At 52.4% G+C, this 27,862-nt stretch overlaps 1 protein-coding gene across 1 annotated transcript; it reads right to left on the bottom strand.

Annotated features, from left to right (window-relative positions):
* Nucleotides 1-699: 699 nt before the first annotated feature.
* On the bottom strand, nucleotides 700-18,678 carry NUAK2 (NUAK family kinase 2). The gene is made up of 7 exons (XM_060010263.1): nucleotides 18,337-18,678; nucleotides 9,447-9,567; nucleotides 6,702-6,853; nucleotides 6,282-6,347; nucleotides 4,222-4,341; nucleotides 3,543-3,675; nucleotides 700-2,859 (listed from the first exon to the last, which is right to left on the bottom strand). Exons 1-7 carry the CDS (start codon nucleotides 18,580-18,582, stop codon nucleotides 1,796-1,798), a joined length of 1,902 nt encoding a protein of 633 aa, XP_059866246.1. The 5' UTR covers nucleotides 18,583-18,678; the 3' UTR covers nucleotides 700-1,795.
* Nucleotides 18,679-27,862: the final 9,184 nt, after the last annotated feature.

The raw sequence follows: 27,862 nt of genomic DNA, 5'->3' as shown, positions 1-27,862 counted from the left end.
GTACGGGGAGCAGACTGTTTGGGGGCCTGCGAACACCAGAGCCGGGGGAGGTATGGGGGAGGGAGCCTGCTTGAAGCTGGAGCCAGCCGGCTGCCTGCCTGCACTTTGTCCTTATCCTCCCTTTCATCCTAGCCCTCAGAGCCTGGGAGTTTCTCAATGGAGCGGGAGTCCGGGGAATGCTCTGCAGGGGGTGGAGAGGGACGGCCAACGAGGGGGGCATTCCAAGCATTCTTTACTTCCTCTAAGAGTCAGGCGGTTGGGGGGTGGAGTGGGGAGCAGCTGCCTGCACTGGAGGGAAAGGGATTTCTTTGGAGGGAGAGAATAAAGGCGGTGGAGGTGCCTACAAGCAGCAGGGGACGGAGCTAGATGGGAGAGGGATGGGAGAGGAGGGGGAAGGGTGGGGGCAGGGCTGTATAATCTGCCAAACCCAGTTCTTTAGTGCTAAATGCGGGAGGAGCGAATTGGGACCCTTAGCCCAGGGCACCCTCCCCGCTGGGTGTTTACAAGGGCAGAACCGCTGATGGAGGTGTGACAGGGAGTCCTTTGGAGCTAAGAGCTCGGTTTTTGGTGTTTTGTTTTTATGAAGCAGGTTCTCTTTTTTCCATCTGTGAGAGTCCAAGGGAGTGTGTGTTAAGAGAAAACTCGAAGACCTGTGCCCCCACTTCCCCAAAGAGAACCACAGAAGCTATTTTCCAATCATCGTTCTGGTTTTTAATGGGGTGGCTCTTTCTAGCCACCACAGAAGGGAAGAGGGACCATCAGGTAGATAGAATCAGGGCGTGGAGTGAGGGAGCCAGAGACCCCTTCCAGACAGAGCGATGGGACATGTAGATTTATAAAAGGCCCCCGGCTTCCCCTTGATCAGTAGGGAATCATTGCAAAAATATCTCCCTGTACACAAAACTTAGATATCATAGTGCATTTCCCCAGAACATAGTATTCACATTATTGAAAACAGTAAGATTCACTATTTTAAAAATGCAGAGCTGAAAACATAAAAATAAATAAGAACATTCTAGGCCCTGAAAGCCCAGAGAAACAGACACATCCATTCTCAGTAGCAGGAGCAGCTTGGAGGCTAGAGAAGTTCAGAGTCTTTGAGGTCCAAGGTGGGGTCCAGGGGAATCCGGGCCCCTTGAGATGATGTCCAGTAGCAGCCCGAGCCTTTTCAAGTCTTTTAGATTCATAGCAGCGACTCCAGGAGGCTTGGGCCAGGTTTGGAGGATGCGAAAGGGGAGAGAACCTTTGAGGAAACAGAGGCTGTGTTCTCTTACTGCTCAGATAAATAAGGAAGGGCACACTCTAGAAGACCACTCCCAGGACACCCCAGGCACATTAGGGGGGTGCCACACTCCAGTTTGAGTGGTTGGTGGAGATGGGAATGTGTATGTGAACTTCAAGAGTTTCCATCCCCACCTTGGCAGGAGGGCACCATGCACAAAACTTACTCTTTATAGGAGCTGGGCGCTGGGAGCACTCTTTCCAGCTCTCTGCGGCCCTACTATGTGTACAAGAAACAGGCAACCTGGACTCAGCCTTGGGCCTTCCTCTCTACTTCTCTACTCATTTCCCTTCTACTACCTTCTTGGTTCCATGCGGCTGAAGACATTGAACCCTCAGTACACTTCACTTGCCCACTTCCCACATCCAGCCCTCCCCAGGGCTCAACTGCAAACCATCCCAGCCTTCTGGGCTGGGATGCTGGTCCTGGGAGGCAGGGAAGAAGGCAGTTTCCCCTCAGGGTGCAGCCAGCTGCGTCTTAGAGCCAGCCGGGATGGGGCAACGCCCCCCACCTTCAGCTGAGCTTTGAGCAGACCCCCAGTGACTGTTGGTAGGCCTCTGTCACCTCCTGGCAGTCCATCAGGGAAAAGCAGCTGTCCCCCAGGGGGTCCTGCCGCCAGCACCTCAGGGACCTGCTTCCAGGGCCCTCTGAGGGGGGCTCCTCAAGCCCCACGAGGTTGTCCACAGACACACAGCCCCGCAGTGGGGGCTCAGGGAGCCGTTCGGGCAAGTCCAGCTGGTCAAAGGACTCAGAGGACAGGATGCTGTCCTCACTCACTGCCCCCGTGGGGCGGCTGGCCCGGGCTGGAGGGTGAGGTGGGGCCAGTTCATCCAAAGAACCAAAAGCGGTGTGGGCTGTGAGCTCCAGGGCTGCGTGGGAGAACTTGCTGTTGTGTTTGAGGATGCCCTTGCGATGGAGCAGCAGCCCTGAGGTTTGGGGGGGCGTGTGCCCCATGGCATCCCCACTTACAAACACGTCCCCTGCATCCAAGAGCTCCCCAGACTCACTGGGTTCAGGAGAGGAGTAGTAGCCGGATTCCCGCTGGCGAGACTTCTTGAGGATGCCCTTCTTGGGGAGCGGGGGGGCAGCCTGTCCTGGGCTCACAGGGACGGGGCCAAGCTCAGGGCCCTCCCTTGCCCCTTCCGAGGAGGTCGATGCCTTCTTCTTGAGAATGCTTTTCGGCAGCTTGAGGTTGCCCTTGCCAGGGCGAGGGGAGGCGTCAGCAGCTGGGTCCCCCTGGAGAGTCTGGGCCATGTCATTCTCTCTGCGGGACTTCTTGAGCGAATGCTGGCGCTCCAGGCCAGGGGCGAGACTCCCGCCTCCAGGCGCGTGCTGCTTGAAGAAGCTGCAGACCTTGGCCCCGTTCTCCAGGAGGGGGCGGGAGGACCGCCGGAGCCAGTCAGCCACGGAGGCCCGGCCAGAGTCGCCGCCGGTGCGCCTTCCCTCGTGCACAGCTTCCTGCTCCCCGACACGGGTGGCATAACCCCAGTTTACCCACCAATGACTGGCCACATCCTCCAGGGTGGCCCGGCGGGTAGGGTTCACCATTAATAGCCACCGGATCAGACCACAGGCATCTAAAAGAAGAAGGAGAAGGGTTTCAGATCCATAGGCATGAGCATGGGCACCCACAGTCCCCCTCACTGGCTTACCCCCATTTGTGCTAAGACACTGCTCACTCCTGTGTCAGATATGCCACTCCCATCTAGGGCTCCATACACGCTGCAGCCCGGGCCGGCCCCCCAGTCTCCAGCTTCCCTGGATTGACTGTCGGGTTTCCTCCTGCATCCCACCACCCCTCAGGACCACAGCCATGTTTATGTGTTAGTGTGTATCCTCCTTTGCTCCACTGACATGCAACCCTCTGAGGGTAGGGACTGTTCAAGAGTAAACCAAGGTCCTCACACCTTTCTTCTTGCCTTACACATCGTACGTGAAAGGACAAAAAGACTTCTAAGGACAAGGACAAAAGCAGTAGGAAATGAGACAATTGTAGCAAAGAGGATCTAAGCTAGACCTTAGGAAGCACTTTCCAAATATGATAAAGCTTGCCCATAAAGGAAGGAAGGAGCTATCCCTTCCTTCCTCAGAGGTCACAGACATAGGAGGCAAAGAGATGACAGCAGGAGTTGAGGTGGAAGGTACACTCCATCTACAGTGGGCTGCCCTCTTCACTTTACTGTCACTGTTTAATTGCTGCCTCAGGAATGAGCAAAGGACACCCAACACCTAGATGAGAACACCTACACCTCTCACTCACCAGAGGGTTTAGGCGGCTGCCGGTAGGCCCCATTGCTGATCTGTTTCACCAGCGTCTTATGGTCCTGCCCATCAAAGGGCATGGAGCCATGCACCAGGATGTACAGAAGAACACCAAGGGACCAGCTGTCCACCTGAGGGAGAGAGAGGATCAAGGACCTCCTCATGCCACAGGCTAGAGGGCTTCCAGCCTCACCTTCATTCAGTACCATGGGGAAAAGGGAGCCCATGTTGGAGAACCCAGAGCCCAGTGTATCTGAGGACCACCTCCTTCTAGTACCCAGGGGCAGAGAGGGTGACGCTGCAGAAGGGACTGAGGTTCATGGAGAGCTGCTGTCATCTGCCTCCCCTTGGGAGGAGCAGCCACAAACATAAGATCAGTGATGAGGTCATCCCTTCTGGGCCAGGAGTGCTGGCTGTGACAGACACCATCCCTCCAGGGAGGCTGGCTGGGGGCTGGGAAAGGAAATGGGAATGTGGAAGGTGAGGGGCACAGAACCAGACTGGGGGGCAGAAGACTCTTGTTCCAGTTTTGCCACTCCCGCTAGAGACCCGGCCATACACTACTTTGGTGGGGAAGTGAGTTTTGTGAGCTGAGAAAGGGAATAACTAGAAAAGTAGCACATCCCTCTCTCAGGATCTAAGCTGAGGCAGGCTGGCGGAGGAGTCCAGACACTTACCTCTGGGCCCGTGTAGGGCTTCCCGTTGACGATTTCGGGCGAGGCATAGAGGGGGCTCCCACAGAATGTCTGCAGGAACTTGCCTTGGTGGTAGAGGTTGGAGAGGCCAAAGTCAGCGATCTGCAGAATTGGGTCAAACACAGGCAGGGGTCACACCAAGGCCTGTGTTGTTCTATAGCTCCTGGTCTGCCCCCCGCCAGACCCCGGGGAAACCCAGGCCCTAGCGGCAGGAAAGGGTGCCCATGACCCCTACCCCATACCGGGCACCACCAACACAGCTCAGGCCCTGGAAGAAAGAGCCCTTTGGAGGTTGTGTCAATGAGGAAAGCGTAGGCAGAGGTGTCGGGGAGCTCCAGGGTCCTCACTGTTCCCCAGGCCCCTTTGCTCACGCTGTACTCTACTCCAGGGATGCTCTCTCTGCCTACACACATCCTCCTGACCCAGCAAGCACACCTCCTCCTGGAAGCCTTCCATTGCCCTGAGATCTCCTCCTCCCATGAAGCCCTACAATTTGCAGTGGCTCACGGTAGCCCCTGCTTGTCAGTTCCGTCTCCTCATACTGCCACATCAATATGCTTCCCATGCTGACCTCCTGCCCCCACCCCTCCTGCAACTCCTAGCACAGCTGTGACCCATGGGTGGGACTAATGGCCACTTACTGACTAAAGGAAGGGTCTACCAGTTGGAGGGGGACAGACAATGTCTTATGCCAATGCCATGAACCTCAGAAGCAAGCTACCCCATGACCTGGGCTTGGGCTGCCCTTCCCAGCAAAGAATGCATCTCTCTGCCCACACCCGGGCAGGAACGTGGTGGCGGGACTGGGGTCAGCCCAGTATAGCTGAGAATCAGTACTGAAGGAAGAACAATGATTACGGTCATGGCTATAGCCCAGTAGAAGGGATCTTCTTACAGGACTTCCTGAGCCCTCTGATATTGAGGGTTTGAGGGGCCCCAAGCCCATCTTCTCATTCCTCAGAAAGACCCTTCCGCCAGCTATCCTCAGACAAAGGCTGAGGCCAATGCCATTTTGCTCCCAACCTCTTCATCCCCAGCAGATGGTCACGTGTGCCCAGGGTGGGGAGAAGTTGTTTATGAACTCCGGCTCCTTCATTTATGGGTTTTATCGACCTCCTATCAGGCAGTTACCAGTTGAAGCCTATAATGAGGCAGATGATTGGTGCAGATGGGAAAGTTCGTGCCTGCCTGGGTTGTGTGGATTTATTGGCTCTGGCTTCCCCCTTCCTGGTCAGCATCAAAGAGAGCCCCACCTACTCCGGGAACTGGTAAGGAAAATGAACTCAGTGCAACTGGTAAGGAAAATGAACTCAGTACCAGGGCGCCTCAGGGCACAGGTCAGGGGCCACTGGGGAAAGGACTATGATCTGGGTTCGGGAAGATTCTGAGGAGGGTCCGACTGCAGAGTCAGAGCCCTTCCAGGTATCTGCAGGGGCCAGCCCTTGCCGTCTCCCCTTCCAGCCCCAAGACCCGAGTTTATCACATCGACCTGAACTTCTCAGGCCTAAATTTAACTACTTAGACACGGGAATTCAGCAGCTGCAGAAAGCAGGAAGCTGGCTCTGGAGTGCTTGCTGTGGTGAAAGGTGCTAAAGGGCTACCTAATTGCGGCAGATTAAAGTGCGCATGCGTGCGTGCATGTGCATGCGTGCAGGTGGGGAGAACTCAGGCCATGGCCTCTCCGTGCCAGTTCCAAGGCTGTGAGCAGAAGCCAACCTTAGATCTAGACTCCTTCAGCCTTGTGACGTCAAGAGCACTGGTCAGGGAGTCAGAAGACTCTGGTTCTAGCTGAGGCTCAGCCACTTGCTAGCCATGGGACCTCATGCAAATCACTGCTTATCATAAGGCCTCAGCTTTCAATCCATAGAATGAGGTACTGAAACGGATGATGGCTAAGGTCCTTATCAGCACCCACATAAGAGTCTGAGCTTTGCTCAGCTCCTTCTGGAACCCCCTAAGGGCTTAGAGGTGCTTGGCAAGGGACAGTGCAGACAGGCTGGGGAGGGGTAGGGAAGCAGCTTTAGACAAGAAGTGAGGCTCACCTTGATATTTTCATTGGCATCTAAGAGGATGTTCTCCAGCTTGAGATCCCGGTGGACAACCCTGTTCTGAAAGAGGGAGGGAGGAGGGTCAGGGGAAGGCCACCAGGGAGGGAAGGACATGAGGACCTGGTCTGGACAGTGAGGGAAACACAAAGGGGGCCGCGTGGGGGTGAGCACAGGTAGGCTGGGAGGCCCATCTTTACTGGTACGTACTACAACAAATCATGGTCCTTCCAACCCCAGCCAAGAGACTTGAAGCCAGAGACACCAACATTCCCCAGGCTGAGTCCAGAATTGAGTCTTGCCTCTTTCGATCTCCCTGTGTGATCCTGGACCAGTCATGGAATCTCTCTGGTGAAACCAGCCCCCGAGCACCAGGGACCACCCCCTCAGCACAGGGCTGAGGCAGGTGCCGCTCACCTGGTGGCAGTAGTGCACGGCGGAGACAATCTGCCGGAAGAAATGCCGGGCTTCGCGCTCGCTGAGCCGCTGCCGTTCACTGACGTAGTCATATAGGTCGCCCCGGCTGGCGTACTCCATGACGATCACGATCTTGCTGCTGTTCTCAAACACTGGGGCAGAGCAAGGCAGGAATGTCAGGCCCCTCCAGAGTGCACTGCTCCCCACTAGGGAACACGGATCACTCCCAGGCCCCCAAACCAGACAGGACCTCCCACCAGAGACATCTGCTAATGAGGCAGGACAGTGCCCTTTGATGCTCCCAACACCTTCCAGTAGCAACGAATTAAGGCCAAGGGAACTGGCTCACCCTCCCTTTCCTTGGAAGTTCAGGCTTCGGAGGATTCTTAACACTACCCTGCAAATTCTGAGACATCACTGGATGAGAATGAAAAACCAGGCTCTCTGGTTCAGTACTTTTTTGCCTCGTGACCCTGGGCAAATCTCTTCTAGATACATCAGTAAGAATGTAGGTTTGGGATTTGAATCCTGCCCCCATCATTTACTAGCTGGGTGACCACGGCAAGTTATTCAATCAGTGTGCCTCAGTTTCCTCATTTGAAGAGGGATAATGATAGCAACGTCACAGAGCTGGGGCGAGGAATAGATAAAAGTTAGTCACAGCTCTCAGGCTGGCGGAGCAAGCTGGTGTGGGCTCTGACATACAAGCAAGCACTCAACAGACTGTACCTACTGTTATATTTATTATCAGCATCCTCACGCATAAACTTGAAAAATAATGCCCATAATAATGCCTGACTTGAGGATCAGAAGAGGAATAAAGTATGAAAGTGCTTTGTAGACTGTAAAGTACCATGGAGAGCTGAGATATTGATCACCCTTAACATCTTTGACTTCCCGTCCAGAATATCCAGGCTGGGGCTTTGTACATAGAAATGATCAATAAATATTTGGTAATTAATTGACTGGCTGGGCTCCTGGCAGCCAGCCTACTCCAGCTGGCTCATCTCCATGTGAGGAAGGGGCCCTATTGCCACCTCAGGCCTTGTCTTGCCTCCTGGAAAAGTAGGGAATGGCTGGTTCACCAAACTGGCCCTTCAGCAGGGTGTGTGTCAAAACATGTGTCTGTGATATTGCATCTTTGTGTCAAACGAGTCCTATGAGTTTGGCTTGCTCAGCCAGCCCCAGAGAGATTACTGTCTAGCCTGTGAGAAGGAGCTAAGAGAGGAGGCTTCTCCCAAGAAGAGTCCCAGCTCCCAGGCAGTTGGATATATGGTCAGGAGGACTGTGCTTTTTCCTAGGGGAGCACAGTGGTCCAGAATGCTGGGGGGTGCCTAGCTGAGGCTCCACCCCTGTGGTTCTCCACATCTCTGCAGGATGTGTGCAAACTTTGTGCCGTAAAATTGGGGGTCAGGAGCCAGCCAGGGCACATTCTGGAGAGCAGCTATGTTAGAAGTCAGTTCCCAGGACTGCAGCCTTCCCCCCAGTCCATATCTCTTGAAGTCTGTGGATGGGGATGGATCTGGGGGAGGTCTACCAGATACACAGTAACTATGACACCCCAACATTTGCTGAATCTGAAGGTGCAGTATGTAGCAGCTACATCCTAAGCTTCAGAGATCAGTTCCCAGACCTAGCTATAGATAATGGGTGTGGGGAAGAATTCTCACACACACACACACACAGCCCAATCACCAAGCTTAGCCTGGCTTAACCCACTCCTCCCTGGGGGAAATAAACAGAGAAACAATTAGCCTTCCAGCCACCTGCTAGGGCTCATGGGAAAGGCTCAGGCCACAGGGCCATGTCAGTGGCTCTGCCCTAAGTCTTCCTCTAAACAGAACTTAAGAGAGGAGACCTCTCTTTCTTCCTATCAGGAATATTCAGACTGAGGGCAAAGCCACAGGCTCCCTTTCCTCCTTCCTGCTGTTCCTGCCATTCCTCGCTTCCTGTCTAACTGATATTAGGTAAAGGCTGGAAGCAGACAGGTGTGTGTGGGATGCTGCTCCCCCTCTTTCCCTCATCACCCTCTCTTGCTCACTTTGTTGTCTGGGTCACAGGGAACAGGGCAGCTGGAGTGGAAAGCCAGCACCGATGTCAGAGCAAGAGGAGGCTTCAAGAGACGAGGAGAAGTAGAAGCCAGCCCCATGGCAGGAATGATTCAGAGGACAGGAGGTCTGGCTCCTGTATATGAAGAAAAACAGCACCCACACACCTGAGACGCGTGCAGGTCCCCGTATGTTTCAGCCTCCCCCAGATTGCTAAGGATCTCATTGGTCTGGGGAGACAGTGTTCCAGTACGGAAAACCTAAGAACAAAAATGCCTACAATCTGTGGAGTTCCTCCCATGAGAGGAGCACTTGGTGACATTTAATTTGAATTTTTTTTTTCGGCAGTGCCACAGGGCATGCGGGATCTTAGTTCCCTGACCAGGGATCAAACCCGTGCCCTCTGAGATGGAAGCACAGAGTCCTAACCACTGGACCACCAGGGAATTCCCTGGTGACATTTAATTTGACCTTTGCAACAACCCTGTGATGTAGGTGGGATTATCCCATTTTACAAATGAGGAACTGAGGCCCAGAGACAAAATTAAATTAGTTGCCCAAAGTCATATAGCTGGGTTTCAAATCCAGCCTGTGTCTTTTTTACCTCTGTGTCATCTGTTCCAACTGGACACACACACACACGTACACACACACACACACACACACACACACAGCTTCAAATGCTCCACCTCTGTACCTTCGTGGATGGCAATGACGTGGGGGTGGTTGAGTGATGACATGATCTCAATCTCTCGCCGAATGTGCATCAGATCTTGCTCGTCTTTGATTTTGTCTTTCTGGATCAACTTGATGGCCACCTGGGAGCAGAGAATGCAGGAGAGTGAGGAGAAAGGTCTGGCAGGTAAAGGCATCCCTGAGGACACTCTGGGAGCCCTGACCCTGGTGATCTGCCTACAGCCGCTGCAAAGGCCACAGCGTGCACCCAGAGAAGCCTCTCCACCCTTCACTGGGGCGGGCGGCAGAGAGGCTGGAGGGAACCTTTTATGTTACGTATGCTTTACCACACACACAAAAATCACCCAAAAAAGTTATGAAAAAAATGCTAGTCTCTTCGGTCTAGGTAAGTAATGTCTCTCCCCCAGCAACAAACAAACAACTAGACAGTTAAACAGAGTCCTCTGGGCTTTGCTATCTTGTCCGTAAAGGTGAAAATGCCATTTAAGGATTAAACTCTCTGGCTGGTACATGTGGTGGGTTCAGGAAGGGTGGAAGGAGGCAAGAGGAAGTGGAGAATGAACCGCCAAGAAGCAGCTTAAGCAAAGCTCTTAGAGACTGAGGCATCTCGCCCCCTTCTCTGTTCCACCGCACTGAGCAGCGATGGTGACAGAGTACCAACAGCGCATGCAGTGTGTGGGGAAGACACCGCGTGGTGAGTCAGGGGACCTGGGCCCTCCAGGCTCTGTTGCTGTGCTCATGGGCAAGGCCCATGCCCTCTCCCAGCCTCGTTTTCTGTGAAATAAACAGGCTGGACTAAGATGTCTGGGGTGCTTTCCTGCTTTGACTCTGTGAAGTGACCATATAAATGCCCCGGGGCCCTCGGAGGCTACAACTCTGGCATCAGGCGCTGGGCGGGTATGGGGTGGGGTGTCACAGGGCTGGTCAGTTCCTGACAAGTCCTGTCCAAGGACACAAATGGTAAATATAAGACTTCCCCTTCACAGGAGCGGGGCAAGTTATGAGAAATCCCGAGGCACAGGCTGAGGAAAACAGCTCCTCGTTCATTTCCCAGGAGGGTTCGCCTCCCCTCAAGGTTCAAAAGGAGTTGGAAAAAAGGGAACCCAGAGCCCAAGGGGCGGGGCCTCTAATCCCCCTTTCACAGGGCTCTGGAGGCAGACAAAGGCTTCCGGCTCCGCTGCGGACCGCGGGCTCGGGCCTATGTCCCCCTCAGACAAGAATGCGGAACAGCCGTAATCCTGTAAGAGGAGCAGCTCACAATGCCCTGGGCCTGGTCACCCCGGCAACAGGCCAGGGATGGCGTGCCCTCCGCCCCGCTCCTCCCCTGGAGCTGCATCCATGAAAGAGGGGAGGCCCGGCTCTCTCGCCCTCCCAGAGCAGGGCAGGGAGGACAATGGCAGCAGGAGGGACGGTCACCATGGAGTCTCCTGCCCAAGCCCCTGGAGGGGCCCAGGCTGCAGCTGCAGGGGCCCGGCTGCACCTCAGGCGTTCTCTTCACGCCCCCCACCCCTTCTGCTCCAAACCACCCCAATGAGCTAAGCAGAAAAATCCCCGGCTTAGAATTGCCCAGGGGGTGGGGATGGGGGGAAGGGGCTTAAATCCTCCTCCAACCGGCCTGGAGCTTGGTTCCTGAACACCTCTCCAGACCCTTTTTCTCTCCCTGAAGGGGAGATTTTATGGACTAGTTCTTTTCTCTCTGAATTCTTTGTTTTAAAAATCAGACAATACAGTGAAGCTTCAAGACAACTCTTGTTGCTCCTAATTCCAACCCACTAGAGCCATTAAAGTCTCTCCTACATAGAAACTCCAGAGCTGCAACCGTCTTGATATATCAGATAATGTTCTAATAATTTTTCAGTTATGAATTATCACTGCAGAAAAGAATTATGGTCTTATAACTGCAAAAAATGAACTCTAGGTACAAATGAAAGAGTTGTCACTTGTACATGAGGACACACCAATCCAGTGGCAACTAAACATGTTTGCCGAGACTTTAAAGGTTATGGTGATTATAAATATGAACACAAATGCCTGCACTGAAACGTAATTGCATTACTTGGTGGTGGGGCTCAGGGCAGGCTACCCCAGACTGTCACTTTGGCATGTGGATGATTTTGAGCTGAAGACAATGAAGGCTCAGCTGACTCAAGAAGAGCTTTCTATCCCTCCCTTAACTGCATTAAAGAATTTAGACAGGAGGTTTGTACCAGAGAGAGCGCTATTAGCAGAGATAACTTTTTTCATCAGGAAGACTTATCTGCATGGCCCAGCAAACATTTATCTACCAAGCATTCGCTCTTCCCATCTTTCTGTGAATTGCCTTCCTCCCCTTTCCAATGGCAGACCCCTGCCCCCTTCTCCTTAGCTCGGGATGGCAGGTAAGCCTCAATTGCCTGACTGTTGGGGAGCCACATAATTGGGGGGGTTCCTGTACATGTGAAATTAAATTTGTTTTTCTCCTGTTAAAAAGAAAAAAATCAGACAATAGATAAAATGCCATGAGCTCTTCAGATAAAGGCCCATAAAACTGAATTAATAGAGAGCAAAAAAAAAAAAATCACATATAAATCACATACCTAGATAATGAAACAAATATCTGAGAGCTTAAGGTACACACATATGCAAAAACTAGGCATATCTTGGATGTACAATTGTACACACACAAACATGTACAATGAGATGAATCATCGTGGGCTAGGAGGCAGAGCTCTAAAGAAGACAAGGCCTAAAAGAAATGAGGTTTCAAAAAAATAAAGGGCTCTGAGGGGTGCTAGAAGGAGTCCCTGCGTGGGTAGAGGGTGTACAAGTTGAATCCTGAGATCTATTTCTTTCAAATCTGGAAGTCTACTGTTTAAAATCAGAATTGTTGATCCTTAGTGGACAGTTCCGTCCTCCTGCAAGCTCATGCTCTGGCCTCGGGGGGTGAGGTCAAGACACCCCCCCCCCCCGCCCCCGCATTGTCTATGTTAGGTCTTAGGAGACCACAGCTTGGCTGGTACTTCCCAGGAAAGAAACAACTTAGGTCCTCATGCCTCCACCAGTCCCCAAGCAGGTGACAGACAAGAAGAGCCATGTATCACTGCCCTGGTGGGGCTGGGCCACTGTTCCCCCATCTATCCTAGTCCCACTGGACAGACCTCAACTGTTTCCTGGTGAACACAAATCACAAATAAATATTTATTGGTTAAGTCATTGGGCTGATCCCTGACTGATGGCACCAGTGCCCAGATAAGACTTTCTGCCCTTTTTCCAAGGCATGGGTGGAGAGTCAGCCATGTTTGTGAGAACTCATTTTGAGGGACCTTTGTTCTCATCTGCAATATAGTTGAGCAACCATTCAAATATAGTGACTAGAGGAAAGGAAGAGAAAAACAGTCGCTGAATGGATCACCCAGAGGTAGGAAGGCCACCTCCCTGGGGACAATCCTGGGTCATCCCGTATAATTATTAACAGTGCCCCTTTTACTCCGCAAAGTATTCGGGTTGAGATGTTATATTATACGGCCACCCTACTCAGAGGGGGCAGGAAACAGAGGCACAACAATGACAATATAAATGTGAACACCAGATCGGTGGAGGGGTGTCAAGAGCCCAGGTATCTAGTCTTTATTTGCCCCTTTGGAGCTACATAACTAGAGAGAAGTCACTTAAATGATCCTGTTAACTGGCCTGGCTAGTTTTAATGTCCTCATCTGAAAAATAAAAGGACATTTATCCTCCAAACATTTGCTGAATGCCTACTACGTGCCTGGCGCTATGGTAGGTGCCTGGAGCTATGGTAGGTGTTGGAGATTCAGACAAAAATTGGATAGCCCCTGCGCCAAGGCCCTTGGTCCAGTCTAGTGTGATGAACATGACAGTTGAGATCCCTGGCTGCCCAGGGGCTCCAGGAGCACTGGAGAGCTTCCTTCGCCTGGAGGAGCAGGGCAAATCACCCCTGGGGGAAAACTCTGTTTTAGATCTTGAAGGAAGAGTGGGGTTTGCCAAGCCGAGGTGGGCAGGCCTTTGAGGGGGGCAGTGCAACAAGGGTATTCCAGGCAGAGAGAAAGGTTTGAGCACAGGCCAGAAAGAAAGGAAAGGAACTATACACGAATTTGCACATTAGGATCTCTAAGCTCCCTTCCAAACTCTAGCATTCTCCGCTGAGCTTCTTCAAAAATGGGTCACGTGCTACTACGCCAGGAAGGTGCTAACCAAGGATTGTTATAATAGGTTTATTCAGAGGCCCCACGCTATATCTATGTTTACCTGCCTGAGCAAAATTCCTACCGATACCAGCCCAGTGATTTTCTTGCCGCTGTGGCCCTGCATCCTGGAAAGGCAGCAGAGCTAACTCCTTATCCCATTTTGTAAATGGCAAACACAAAAGTCCAGAAAGGTGACTCTTCCGAGGTTCCTCAACATATCAAGGCTGTCAGGACCCAAGATGGAGGGGTGTTGCCTGGAGAAACCACCACTTCAGAAGACAAAAGTTCCTTGCAGATGCTCTGCCCTGCCTCCAGCTCCCTGCCTCCTACCCCTGTAGAAGGGAATGCCCCACACCCTACCATGGGCCAGGCTGTGCAGTACCACCAGCCACCCTCATCCCACTTACAGATATACAAAGACGTTGGAGAGATGGGCGCTGGGGCTCAATTGGTTAAACACTGCCTTCTCTCCTCCCTGTCCCCACAGGAACTCAGATCAAGAATAATCTGGAGCTTCCCTGGTGGTGCAGTGGTTGAGAGTCCACCTGCCAATGCAGGGGACACGGGTTCGTGCCCCGGTCCAGGAAGATCCCACATGCCGCGGAGCGGCTGGGCCCGTGAGCCATGGCCACTGAGCCTGCGCATCCAGAGCCTGTGCTCCGCAACGGGAGAGGCCACAACAGTGAGAGGCCCGCATACGGCAAAAAAAAAAAAAAAAAGAAGAATCTGGATTCAGGAGAGGATGGCAGAAAGGTCTTAGAAAAAGAAGATCTAGAGGTGCTGGTTTCAGGTGCCGGGAGAGAGGGTACAAGCTGGGCATCTCTGGTCATAGCTATCACCCAGAGTTGGAGCCAAGATCCTTGACTCCTTTTTGGCCTTTCACGGAGCAGCTGCCTCTGGGAGGTGGGGCAAGGAGCTGGAGGATGACCCATTTAGATAATGCAGGAGAGGTTGGGCTGGGCTGGCCAGGGCTGGCAGAGTGGGGATGGCTCACCATCCCACCCAGCCTGCCAGAGAACCAGGCTGGGAGCAGGCATGGGCTCTGAGGGGAGGCTGAGCTGCTTCCCCTAAACCCCATGCTGTGCCCACCCTTTCTTTGCCCACTCTGCCAGGCTGCCAGGCAAGGTGCTTCCCTGCCCAGCCCTCTTGTGTGGTTTGGCCAGAGTCCAAGGACAAGAGTCACCTGCAGCTGGAGTCTCCCTCCCTGCTGCTGAGCAGGCAGATGCAGGAGGAGCTGGGAGGGCAGCACCGCACAGAAGAGGCCTCTGGCAGCTGGCCAGGCGGGAGCCCTTCTCTGGATCAGGGGCTAAAGGAGAGACTGGGACTTTGAACGACGTAGAGACCAAAGGGCTTAGGGAAGCTGAGCACGAGCCATTCTCTTGCTCAGGGCAGGACAGACCCAGGGTGGGGTGGACTCTCCCTCCCCCAAGAGAGGGAGGGTAGGACCTCAACAAAGCCAGCCTTGCTGGGATAGTAACACTGTGTGTGTCAGCTACTGTGCTGAGCACTTCACATATATTATCTTATTTAATCCTATGAGGACCCCACGAGGTAGGAATTATTATAATCCCCACTTTACAGATGAGGAAACTGAGATACACAGAGGTCACACAGCCGGTAAGCAGTAGAGCCAGGATTCTGAATGCTTGCACTCTGATGCTGAGCTGAGCAGTCTTCCTGACAAAGTAAAATGTAGTGGAGCTCACCTACTCGGGATCTCTCGACACTGTCAGTATGTATGGGGGTGGGGGTTGTTCCCAGTGACTCCTCCCACCCTCAGCGCGCCTGGAGCTCTGGGAAAGGCAGTCGGAGCTAGCTGTTGGAATGACAAAGCACACTGAGGCAAGCCTGGGCTCAGCCCAAAGCCAACTCCCAGTGCAAGACTCAGTATTGGTCATCTAGCACCTGGGGTGGTCAAGTCAGGAGCCTATGTTGCAGGCATGCCACTAACCAGCCACAGGACATGTCCCCTTCCCTCTCTGGGCCTCAGTGTCCCCATCTGTCAGTGAAGGAATCAGACCATCTCAGTCATTTTCAAACATTTTGAAATCCCATGCAACAATCCAATATATGAGACAGAAGCACCCCTGCCCCAGATCACTGTCCCCTTGGACTCCCCTGTGCTCCTCATGGAGTAAAAATTCCATGCAGATCAACCTAAAGGCTTTGGGGGACGCCACCGTTCCAGGGACCCTAGCAGGTGTTTTTGTTTTTAGGGGAGGGGTGGTCAGGAGAGCTGTGAGAGTCAAAGGAGGAAATGCCAAGTGGCTACCAGGAGTGTAGTCAGAGCTAGGAGATCCAGAGCAAATATTGGTTTTTCCTTTAATGCCCTCCTGGAGGAGCCATTAGTCCTGCTCACCTGCCCCTCCCTCTGGACAATCCCATCTGGCCCCTGAGAATCCTATCCAGGCAGGGTGGGAATGCGAAATGTGGAGAGAAATTGAGATGGAAGTCACCCAGCGGGCTTTCCTCTGAACCCTCAGTTCACTTTGAGGGGAGGTTGTGGGCTGCTCCCACACCCCTCTCCCCCACTGAAGATCCTGAGGCACCAGGTTGGTCTCTCTTCAGGGAGAAGAGTGAAGAGACAGGAATGGGGGTGCGGTGGGGGGAGGATTCCTCTCCAGAATTTTGAGAAACAATTAGCAGCGCGTAGAGCTGCTCTCCAAGGAGGAGGGAGACCCTGAGCAAGAAGTACAGGGTGGTCTATGGATCAGGGAGCTTTAGGGCAGGTCCCACTCCTCCTGATGTGGGCTCCCTGTATACAAGAGACATGAAGCCAGGGAGCACCTTCTGAATTCTCTCTGTTCTGATGTAATAAGAGCTGGAATCCCTGCCTACAGCCACTGAGGTTTGAAAACTGAAAGTTGGTTTATCTCATTCCAGAATCAATGATCTCTCCTTTTCTCTCTTTCACACACACACAGAGACACACATGCGGTGACCCAGGTCAAGAGCTTAATGGGATTTCTGAACTTCAATCTCAGTTTCCAGGCCACCCCAGTGCCCCCAATCCAGTCTGCCCCCCAAAAGAGGCACGAGCCACAAGCAGCTATTTTCCAGCTGAGCCCCTGACAAAGCCTGGGCCCAGCTGTCTCCAGCCTGGAGCCTCACCCGGCCCTCACACTTTATAGAAAGAGAAAGAAAAGGAAAGCCAGGAAGTACATGATTGCCCAATAGCTGTAACCTGGCAGCAGGCAACTGGGGACTGTGCCAGGTGTTAGCAGGAAAAACATACTCGGTCCTATTGATGAGGCCATAATCCATTCCCTTTCCCCAGCATCCATTCTCCTTCACCAATGAAATGACTTCTTGAATTTGAAACCATCTACTGGCTGCAAAAGCAAACAGTCTGGGGAGGTAACTCCTGCCACAGCTGATAGGGCAGACCATGGCCACCCATGCAGGCACACACACATACATGCACATCTCATAACCAGCACCCAACTGGATTTGGCAAAACAATCCCTAAACCACCTGCCCTAAAAGGCCTGTCAAAATACAGAGTACTTAGGGCCTTCCCTGGCGGTCCAGTGATTAAGGTTCTGCGATTCCACTGCAGGGGGCACAGGTTTGATCTGCGTCCTGATCCCACATGCCAAGCCTGCAGGGCGCAGCCGTCCCCCCAAATACAGGTTATTTGGCCCCATCCTACACCTTCAGAATAAAATCCTCTGGGTGATGAACTAGAGAAGGAATGAAGAAGTATTTTAAACAAGCACCCAGGTGATTCCTATGCACATTAAACTCAAGTTTGGGGACCATTGTTAACTTTTGGCAAAACTGCTATCCCTTCGGGGCCAGCCTTTTCAAATATAAATACCAGTTCTCATGGCGGGTTCTATTGTCAGTAACAATTTAAATTCATATTTGTATCTCATTCAATCCTCATAGCAGCTGTGAGGGAGGCTCTGTTTTCTTCATTTTTGCAGAAGGGGAAACAGAGTACAGAGATAAAGTAAATTACACAAGGTCCCACAGATTACTACTACTATACACACACACACATCCCAAATTAACAGGACACATACCTGAAAAGGCCCCAAACCCAAAGGTATCTTGGGGCACAGTGGATCTTTCACGAGAGCCTAGTTTCACATTTACCAGAATTAAAAACCCATCACAATGAAACTCTGACTCAATCTTAGACCTGGAAAGGACCTAAATGTCAAACCCACCCGCGCCCCCCGGGAGGGGGTGATATCTCCACAGTATGCTGGGCTGCCAGACTATTAGAACTGAATTGAGGAACTGGACACTTCATTCACTTTTTCATTCAACTACACACATTTACTAACCCCTTGCTAAGATCAGGTGCCTTCTACTTCCTCTCCCCATCCCACTCTATTGGATAGTCTGTTACAAGCAAAATTCCACTTAAGTCTCATCGTCTTTAGGAAGCCTTCTCATCTCTGGACACCTTTCGTCCTCTATGCACCCCGCCTCACTTATTTGGCAATCATCACTTGCTGACCGGAGTTGGTGGGGTTCTCAGGTCCACTACCATTGTCCCTACAGCCATGGCCAATTTCTACAGTGAACACTACCAGCACCCAATACACATACGCAACCTCAGCGCGGTAAAGACTGAATGCGGGCAAGTCCACCAAGCAAGGCACTAGCTCCCGGCCCACCCTCCATCACCCGCCGCCTGCGGCTAACTCCCGAGCCTGGCCGGCTGGCGCCGCGAGAGGGAGCCGCACTCACCAGGCGCCCAGAGCTCTCCCGCGCCTTCTTCACCTTCCCGTAGGTCCCCTTGCCCAGGGTCTCCAGGAACTCGTAGCGGTGTCGCAGGTTGTGCTTGTGGTGGTGCCGCTTCACTGCCTGCTTCTTCATTAGGGGCTTGGGCGACTTGAGGAGCCCGTCGGCCAAAGGCCGAACGAGCTCCGCGGCCAGGGCAGCGGTGGCCGAGGGAGCCGGGCCGAGGCGCCGGGGGAAAGCCAAGGACTCCATGGCGAGCAGGTGAGCGAGGGCAGAGGAGGAATCGGCTGGGCAGAGAGACCTAGAGCCCAGGTCGCCTGCCCACTCGCGGCGCGAGAATCCACAGCCGTACCAAGGCGCGCGACCAGGCGCCGAATTCCAAGTTGTTATAAACGCCCTGAACTAGAGGCTCTGGCCACACCCCCCGGCACCCATTGGCCTGATCGCCGGCTGCGCGTGACCAGGACCGCCAGCATTGGCTTGCCGGGTCCCTGGCTCCGCCTCCTCCCAGAGAGGCTGGGAAAGGTGTCAATGGAGCCCCGCCCACCTGGGCCCCCGAGGGTCAGGCAAGGGGAATACCTTACGCCGGGGTCGGCTACGCGGGGCGGGGCGGAGATGTTGTGGGGGTGTTGAGGGGTGTTGGGTGAGTGGCGGCGGGGGTTGATACCACTGGGGTCCAGAAATTTTCAGGGGCTCTGGAACAGCGCTTACCCCTGAGAGGCTCTTGGTCCTGGTTAGAGGCACCTGTTGTCTTTCCATTGTGCTGTTCTCATTTAGCAAGGGGCAACCTGACAGTACTAGAGGTCCCCAAAGTATTTCCCCATCCTGAGTAATTTGCTTCTCTCAAATCAAAATCTGTAAAGGCACTTGACCACTTCTTTAAGACCGTAAGGAGGAAGGAGGGATGGAATGGGATGGAGGCAGACTCTCAAGTTGGAGGGCTAGGGGAGAGCTGTTTCAGGGTTCTGAATTCAACTGTCTTCAGTTGGATCAACCTTAATTGTATCCCAGAAATGCAGTTCTGGAAAGTTCTTACTTCTTCAGCAAATAAGGCTTCTAAATTTGAGTGGGTCCCTCAAGATGTGGTGGAATTTACAAAGCATTGGGAGGAGGTGGAGAGAAACAAAGGGAAACATTCATTCATTAAAAAATGTATTACACTCCTGCTATATAACTTGTGTCCCTAAACCTGTAAATAGCTGCCCACTCAAGTTTTCCTTTCTGTGATTTTGGAGCCAGGTAGGTCATGACATATGGCTTCACTTTTAAGGCCTGGAGCAGAATCCCCAGGTCCAGAATCCCCATACTGAGTGTCATTTAGAGTGAAATGAGAATATCCACAGGCTCTCCTGCTTCATCTAGATGTGGAGTGTAATGGGGAGAAAGGAACATTTCCCCTTGAGTCTTCATGGTAGCTCAATCCTGTGCCCAAGGCCACACAACTGGTGAGAAACTGGCAGAGCTGGGATTCAGAGGCCTCAGGAGGATGGTGCCGCCAGCTGTGTATTCAGGACATGCTGAAGATCAAGAAGGACGTGATCCCCAGTGACTGAAATTTATATTTAGTGTCTGCCCACTTTCCCACTTCCACTGATCCTTTCTATTGTGAGTTAGGGGTGGAGAATGGGGCCGCTGGCTTCCTTTGTAGCTGGAGAGGATCCACTTATGCAGGAAACCAACACTGCTTCCCCAAATCTGGAGGATCACAGGAGGTGGTAGCCAGTTTGGCATTCTTCTCTCTGCCGGCCTCCCCTGGGTTATCTGTGAAAATAGAATGAGGCCCAGGTGAAAGTCCCCCCCCCCACTTCCTTTCCCCAATGAGATCTGCATCCATTCCTGGGGCCAGGTAGCTGGGGCCATCTAGATAGATTAGGGCTCTCAAGAGGAAGCATGGGTAATATAAGATCAAGCACAGGGCTGAGTGTTAGGAGCCCTGAGTTCTAGTTCTGACTGACACCAACCATGTCTGTGGCCTTTTACCCCATCACTTAGTCATTCTACAAATACTGGTGCCCACTAGGTGCTGGCCTATGGATATGATGGTGCCAGGGTGGACATGGTCTCTGAGAGTTCTCAGTCTAGTGAGAAATAAGCAAATCCTAGACAGAGGAAGATGTGTACACAATGGGGGAAGAACAGAATGCCCTTGGGGTATATAACAGGAGGGAGCCCCTAGCGCAGAGAGGAGGAGGTTGGTCTGGGGCAGTTTCCTAAAGACAGAGCCTTTTAAGCTGAGACCTGAAGGATCTGAGACAGTTAGCCAGATGAATCAATATTTTATCATAAGTAAGATGAAAGAATCATACAGATGAGCCTAAAATTCCCTTTCAAGCTTAATCAAGACTTCTATGAAATCTAGATTAGTCTAGACCTAATCTGGATTCCAGGTATCCCTAACACTTAGCCCACTGCTAGGCACAAAAAAGGCACTCAATAGATGCTTATGAACTAAAGGAATGCGTGTGCAGTGGAATTCAAAGGCTAAAGTGATTTCCCTCTGTTCCCAGCTAAACTGACTATTGCAGGGGTGGGGGGGTGGGGAGTTGGGGTAGATCTCCCGTACCTCTTGGACCTTCCCCGCCCTCACTTCAGATTCCTTTGATCAGAATGTGAATCCCCATTTAGGGGGCAAGTCATGATAGCCAAAGTCTGCAGAGAAAAGAGATCTCGGTTCCAGTCAAGACGCAGCCTGCTGGCCTCTAAGGAACTACAAGAGAGGGCTTTAGTGATGAATGGACCTGGCCGCTGTCTGCCTACAGCAGACAGGCCAGGGAGGCAGACAAACAGACACAGAGCCGGAACAGCATACAACTCGGAAATGATCTTAACTGCTAAAACTCAATGCTCAGATTCCTTCAAGGGAGACCTGGTCTGTCTCAGAGTGAGAATGCCTGACAGGGAATCTGATTACGTCAGGGGACTTGGCTGCCGGCAGGTATTGGGGAATTCCTGGGTCATGTGCTCGGATGTGCCCAGGAATCTGGGCTGAGCTGAGCCATCTCAATCCTGCCTGCCCCACCAGCCAGTTGCGGGGTGTTGGGGGGAAGCCTACTGTTGGTGATCACTGTGTGAGGGGCTCTGGGATTAACCATTTATTGAGCCTACTAGGTGCCTCGCTGGGGAGACAGTTAGGAACAAATATCTGTGCCAGTCCTTGCACACTTCACAATCTGTGTGTGTCTGTGTGTGTCCAGACCAGCAGAAGAGGATGTTAATGTGGCTCAGAGTAAGGACTGCTGTGATGTGTGAAGTGCAGGGTGCTCGTGGGAGGGCAGGTGAGGGATACCAAGGCCACGCTTTGGGGTATTTCTACTGAAAAAGAAATACATCTAAGATGACTCTTGAGGGGCAACTAAGAATTAGCTCCCTGCTCTCAGGAAGTTTACAGTTTAGTAAGGGAAATAAGATAAATAAAGTACCATGTAATCCAAAGCAGGAAGTGGGAAGGCTGGGGCTTCCCTGGTGGCTCAGTGGTTGGGGGTCCGCCTGCCGACGCAGGGGACACGGGTTCGTACCCCGGTCTGGGGGAATCCCACGTGCCGCGGAGCGGCTGGGCCCGTGAGCCATGGCCGCTGGGCCTGCGCGTCTGGAGCCTGTGCTCCGCAACGGGGGAGGCCGCGACGGGGAGAGGCCCGCGTACACAACACTGTAAGTCAACTATACTCCAATAAAAATTTTAAAAAAGTAAAATAAAAGCTAAGAAGAAGGTTACATAGGTGGTTTGGTCAGTAGCACAAATTTAGGGCACAAGAGACGCACTTAAATTCTTGAAGGAACTTCCCTGGTGGCGCAGTGGTTAAGAATCCTCCTGCCAGTGTAAAGGACACAGGTTTGAGCCCTGGTCCGGGAAGATCCCACATGCCGCGGAGCAACTAAGCCCGTGAGCCACAACTACTGAGCCTGCACTCTAGAGCCCGTGAGCCACAACTACTGAATCCCGCACAATGAGAAGCCCGCACACCGCAACGAAGAGTAGCTCCCCCCAACCCCCAGCTCGCCCCAACTAGAGAAAGTCTGTGCACAGCAACGAAGACCCAATACAGCCAAAATTAAATAAATAAATAAATTTATTTTTTAAAATGCTTGAAGAAAATATGAAGGAAAAAATTTTATGAGTGTTAACCAAAAAATAAGCAGCTTCTTGCAACTACCCTATGTCTGGTCTCATACCATAAATTTCACATCCCCATATCTACACTGTTAATCCAGTCATTCCCTTGGAGAGGTGAAAACAAACTATAATAAATTTAAACTATGTATGTATTAAAAAAAAAAAAGACAGGTACAAAATGCCACGTGGGGCTGAAAGGATGGGTCTTATTCTGGCTCAGGGGTTTGAGGGAGGGCCTCACAGGAGGCCAGTTGGACCTTGAAGGGAGGGTAAACTGTGACGAAAGACCTTCTGGGATGGGGTGGGGGTGGGGTAGGAGTGAGGGGAGATGCTGAAAGAGTAGTGGGGGCAGGAAAGTAGAGGGCCAGCTAAGCACTTTCTGGATCTGATGATCTGCAGGGGAGCTCCCAGGCCCTAGAGCATCTCCTGCCTTGGGATTTATCTCAGTATAGATGCCTGGGCCCCTCTTTCCTTTTCTCTGGAAAAAGGGCTGCTGCAGGCTAAAGGGCTCAGCTTACCACCTCTTTGCCTGAGACCTCAACCATTATATTTCCCTTTCTCAGAGCTCTGAGCTACAGCCCTCAGTAACTGACACTCTCGGGTGGTGGACAATATGGCCTTGAAGGTGCTGACCTTTCTTTCTCAGGGGCTGGTGGAACTGCTTGGTTAGGAACCTACACGTTAGAAGTGGCCCTCCAAGGTTGGGAGCTGGGCATCCGAAAACAGGATTGTGAATTCTGCAAGTCTCTGGCAAATTGAAATGCTCGACTCAATGCTGCCCTCTGCTGACCGAACTAAGCCTAGCAAGTTTTATGGGATGCCCGATGCTGTGACCACAAGTGGAGGTCTGCTTAGGCAATTTGTTCATTTAATGAGCAATTTGTTCATTTCATTCATTCATTAATTCATTCATTCAACAAATATATGCTGAGAAACTACAATAATGGGTATAATGTTATCCGACATTTATTGAGCCAGTCCTGGTTCTAAGCATCTTAGATATAGTGTCATGTCCAAGACCACTCAGTCCTAGCTACAAGTAACACAGCTGGGAGGCAAACCCTGTCAGTCTTACATCACAACTCAAGTCCTTAAGAATCACATTGTCTTGTGGTGCCCACATGGGCTTCGGAAACACAAGATGGAACTGGTGAGCCGCTTACAATATAAATTTAGTAAGCCTTACCAGGAGTTTGGGGAATTTTGTGCTGCAGACGCTGAAAACAGTCCCCAAGCTCTCAGTTACAATGGGAAATTGAATGTTATTCACAGGCCAGGCCTGAGAGGGATGTGACCAAGGAGAAGCTAGCTCTTCTCCCCAAGCCAGAGAGTTTGCACTGTCTCCCACCTGGAGCAGCAGGGAAATTACACACAGACGGACAGGAGTCACGAGTCCTGGGTTCCAGGGAATTCCCTGGTGGTCCAATGGTTAAGAGTCCTTGCTTTCACTGCCGAGGGCCCGGGTTCGGTCCCTGGTCGGGGAACCCCGCAAGTTGTATGGTACAGCCAAAAAAAAAAAAGGAGTCCTGGGTTCCACCTCCTCTTTCACCACTACCCACATTGTTGGTCATGGCCAAGGACTTTCTCTTTGGGGTGCAGTTTCCTCGTCTATAGAAAGGGATTTGGATAAATCAACTCTGAGTTGCATTTCAACTCTGCTGTGACTTCTCTGCAATGTTTAAGTAGGGACAAATTAGAAATCTCAGTCATGCCTGTTCTTTTGCCCACCTGACAACCGATTCCCTCACTACAGGACACTCAGGAGCCCCATTCCTGCTCCCACCCCTGGCATGATGTTTTGGCTCAGGAGTTTGACACCCTGGGCTCCAGGCTCTGCTCTGCCACTAACTGACTATGACTATCCCTGATCTCTCGGCAACTCTCTGGATAAGAATTATTCTCTTTTGCACAGCTAACACACTGTGTGCTAGTCACTGTATGAATGAATTCAGTCCTCACCACAATTCTATGAAATAGGTTCTAACATATGATTATCCCCATTACACAGATGAGGAAACTGGGACACAGAGAAATTAAATACCTGCCCATGTGGGGTTACAGAGCTGGCAAGTGGTGGAGCCAGATTGGAGCCTAGGCAATCTGGCTCCAGAAATAGCATTCTCAACCATCATACTGTGGCTTGGAGACGATCCTTGATTTACCCAAGTCTCAAGTAGAATAAGCTCTCTAAGTCATAGTTCACTCAACCTGAAGCGTGCCTCAGGACCCCTCCTGGGCTTGCTGTGGGACGAAACAAGATGTGAAGCTGTCAGACTGATGGTTTCTTCTCAGTCTGCTTGGGGTTTTGCTGGGCTCTGGTCCTCCCAAGCCTGCTCCCCCCAACCCCCATTCTGGCTGAGACTGAAGTGTGTGTTTGTGTGGATGGGAGCTATGACAGCAAGGGGCTGTCCCCCTGAGCTACAGCTGATCTGATCTGGGACAAAGGACTGTTAAGATAAGTTCAGTGCTAGGAAGTGGTCATTGAAACCGCCCAAGGCTGGAGCTCTGTGCTGGGGGAGGGAGGGAGCAGCCTCACTTGGGGGAGAAAAGGAAGGGCCTTTGAATTACTCTCACTGCTTGTTTTTTAATGCCAGACGAGGGTTCTTGCTGAGAGTTGGGAGGTGGGGTGGGTGGATATTTGTGTAGCTTTAAAGTCTAGGGCTTCTAGTCAGTACTTTGGAAAGGGGTCTCCTTACCCCACCGTTAACGGCAAAACAAAAAGAGCTCCTTTCTGCCCCTCACTTGTATGTTCATTCTCAATCTCTGAGGTTGTGTAACTCCCATTGCTGTGGGGTGGGGATGTAGAGGGGGGGCCCCTATGCTTATGACTGGGACAAAAGCTTTCATGGGATTCCTCCACTGGGTACCCAGTCACCGAGTACTGTCCACCAGCTAACCCTGGTGTGTTGTTGCCATTGGTCATCTGAGATCCTTGATGGACTGAGATGCAGAAGACGTAAATAAAAATAAACCCCTATCATTACAGTGGTCAATACCTTCATACCCACTGATCCTTCACTGACCCTGTGAGGTCAGGGCCTTGGGTTAGATTCTGGGGTACAAAGGCTGTTGCTATAGATGAAGAAGGGGGTACATGAACCTCAGAATGGCAGTCAGATAATGGGTTTCCATACCGAGCTCTGCCCCTTGCTGGCCACATGACCTGGGGTGGGTGACTCAGTCCCTTCAGGCCTCAGTTCCTATTGGCCAAAGGAGATCCTGAATGTGGAGCCTCTTTGTAAACTGGAAAAGGCTCTCCAGCAGCTGGGGACTTATGGCTGTGGGTACTGTGGCTTAGAACTCAGTACTTTATACTCCATTTAAATGCTGCTCCCTTGAGGGGGCTGAGGTCTCCCTCCTCCTGGTCCACAGCCGCCACCCTGCACTCAGGGAGGTCCAAAGAGGTCCAGGCAGGACCAGAAAGGGCAGGGCATGGGAGGTATGCCCAGGAGGGACGAGGGAGGAAGGTCTGCCCAGTGCCGCCTCCCTGCCCATGCTTGGCTCCCACTGGCAACCTAAGCCCTTTGCCTCCCAAACTGATCCTGGAATGTAAACCCCTAGCCAAGCACATTCTTTAGCCAGGTCACCAGCTCCTGGCCTTTGGGAAGGGAAGCCAGCATTTCTCTTGACCCTGAATGATGCTAGCGCAGTCTTGTGCTGGGGCTGCTACCACCAGCCTGGATTAATAGGCTGGCTGTCACCCAAAGTTTATGAAAAGCCCAATTCTGACCTTATATCACTCCTGTCAGAGCCCGGGGAGAAGGGGAGAGAGAACCCACCCCATAAGCAGGGGGATTTGAAATACTGCCGATTTCCTGGCTCTGGTTCCTCATACCAGCCAGATGCGCTCAGAGGAAGGGGGGCTTTGTAAAGGTTCCTCTCGAAGCTGGTGCCCTCTGGGCCCTTGGTTGCCTGACTTTCCTTCCGTTTGGTTGTTGGCTACGTATTTGTTCCATTCAGCCACTTATTCCACATTTAGGCTCTGGTGCCCAGCGCAGTGATGCTCTGGGCATGAAGGTTGACGATCTCACCGTGTCCTGAGGAGCCCTGTGTGTAGGGGGGTGAGGTGGGGGTACACAAGGAGGGGGTATTCTGAGTTCTGCAAGGAGGGATGGGCTGGGGCGTGGGGGGGGGAGCAGCAGGGACAGGTTAGGGAACTGCCTGCTCCAGTGGTCTCCCACAAGCCACACTTGGCAGAGGTAAGGAGGGGAGGCTGGAAGGGCAGGACTTTCGTGAAGGGTCTTAGAAGTCAAGACGGAGGCTGGGAATCACCTGGAGGAACGGGGGAGCTGAGGGAGGGTGTTTCAGCTCTGTGAGGGTGTAGGCAGGTTTGCAGATGAGAACGGTTTCTGAAAGGGCAGAGGAATCCAGCCGCCATGTGGAGGGGGCCGGAGGTGTGGGACGAGGCGGTCGTTTTCCACCCACGGTTGAGCTGCCTTCCCCGAGGTGCTGGGACTTGAGTCTGAGGCAGAGTAAGACCAGTTTGGAAGGGCAGCTCCAATCCAGTCCCTTCTCCTACAGATGGGGTTGCTGTATCTGGAGTGGGGAGCCTGGGAAAGGGATTTGTAAATTATTATTGCCTTATAAATGTTTGTTTTTAAGAATGTGAATTGCTAAACTGAGATTAGGACCAAGGCCCATTGTCTGTTGAATGGGAGGCCAGTCGCCCCAAAGTCCTCCTTCTGGTCCTCCAGATAAGGCAGGCAAGGTGGGCCACCTTCTAGAGACAGTGAATGGGGCCTCAGGGGTCCCTCACCTCCTGGCACATCCACACCCCCCCTTCCGAGGCTGACCGAGGCTGGAGCCTGGACAGCCCGGTTAGTGCCCAAGAGGGTCAGAAGGCCACCAACCGCAAGCCCGGAGTTCCTCGCCCGCCCGGTCTCCACACTGCAGCAACGTGGAGGGTGCGGGGAGGGGGAGGCGGACCCCACGAGCCTGGGGGAGACAGAGTTCTCCCTGAACCACCTACAAAAGCCACCACTTCTAAAGTGTCACCTCAGGCATCAAGTCTTCAGACACTTCCGGGCCTCCAGCCCCTCCCCCCATTGACCTTCTGAGTCATCTGCCAGATATTTCCTCTTCAGAGGAGGCAGGCGGCTGGGAGGTTTTGCATGAAAAAAAGAAAAGAAAAGTCTCAAGAGCCAGGAGAATTCAGTCTGGCTAAATTAGGAATGGGACTGGGGCACCAGGATCTTTTCCCCTGTCCTTTCCCTTCACCCATTCACTGTCTCAGTCCAGGTTTACCAAGTGCTGGCTGCGGGCAGGGCATGGACCAGGTGCTGAGCGCGTGAAGGTAAGCAGGGAAGCCGCAAACGGTTCCCCCTGCCCGCCCCGCCCCGTTTACGGAACTCGTGACAGCTTGGGGAAGCCACAGGACTCCTTTGGGTCTCAGTGTCCTCCCCTGTAAAATAGATGGATCCC

Source organism: Delphinus delphis, chromosome 1, assembly GCF_949987515.2.
Source record: "Delphinus delphis chromosome 1, mDelDel1.2, whole genome shotgun sequence".
NCBI lineage: Eukaryota > Metazoa > Chordata > Mammalia > Artiodactyla > Delphinidae > Delphinus > Delphinus delphis.
The sequence above is the reverse complement of the archived record's forward strand: the minus strand, read 5'-3'. Positions and strand labels throughout refer to the sequence as shown.

What these genes read in the sequence shown, in the direction of transcription:
- NUAK2 (XM_060010263.1), bottom strand. Translation starts at nt 18,582, where the DNA reads ATGGAGTCCTTGGCTTTCCCCCGGCGCCTCGGCCCGGCTCCCTCGGCC. An exon ending in CGTCATTGCCATCCACGAAG is followed by an intron (nt 6,854 to 9,446) that starts GTACAGAGGTGG and finishes GCTCTGCCCCAG; the next exon opens with TGTTTGAGAACAGCAGCAAG. An exon ending in ATGCCAATGAAAATATCAAG is followed by an intron (nt 4,342 to 6,281) that starts GTGAGCCTCACT and finishes CCAATTCTGCAG; the next exon opens with ATCGCTGACTTTGGCCTCTC.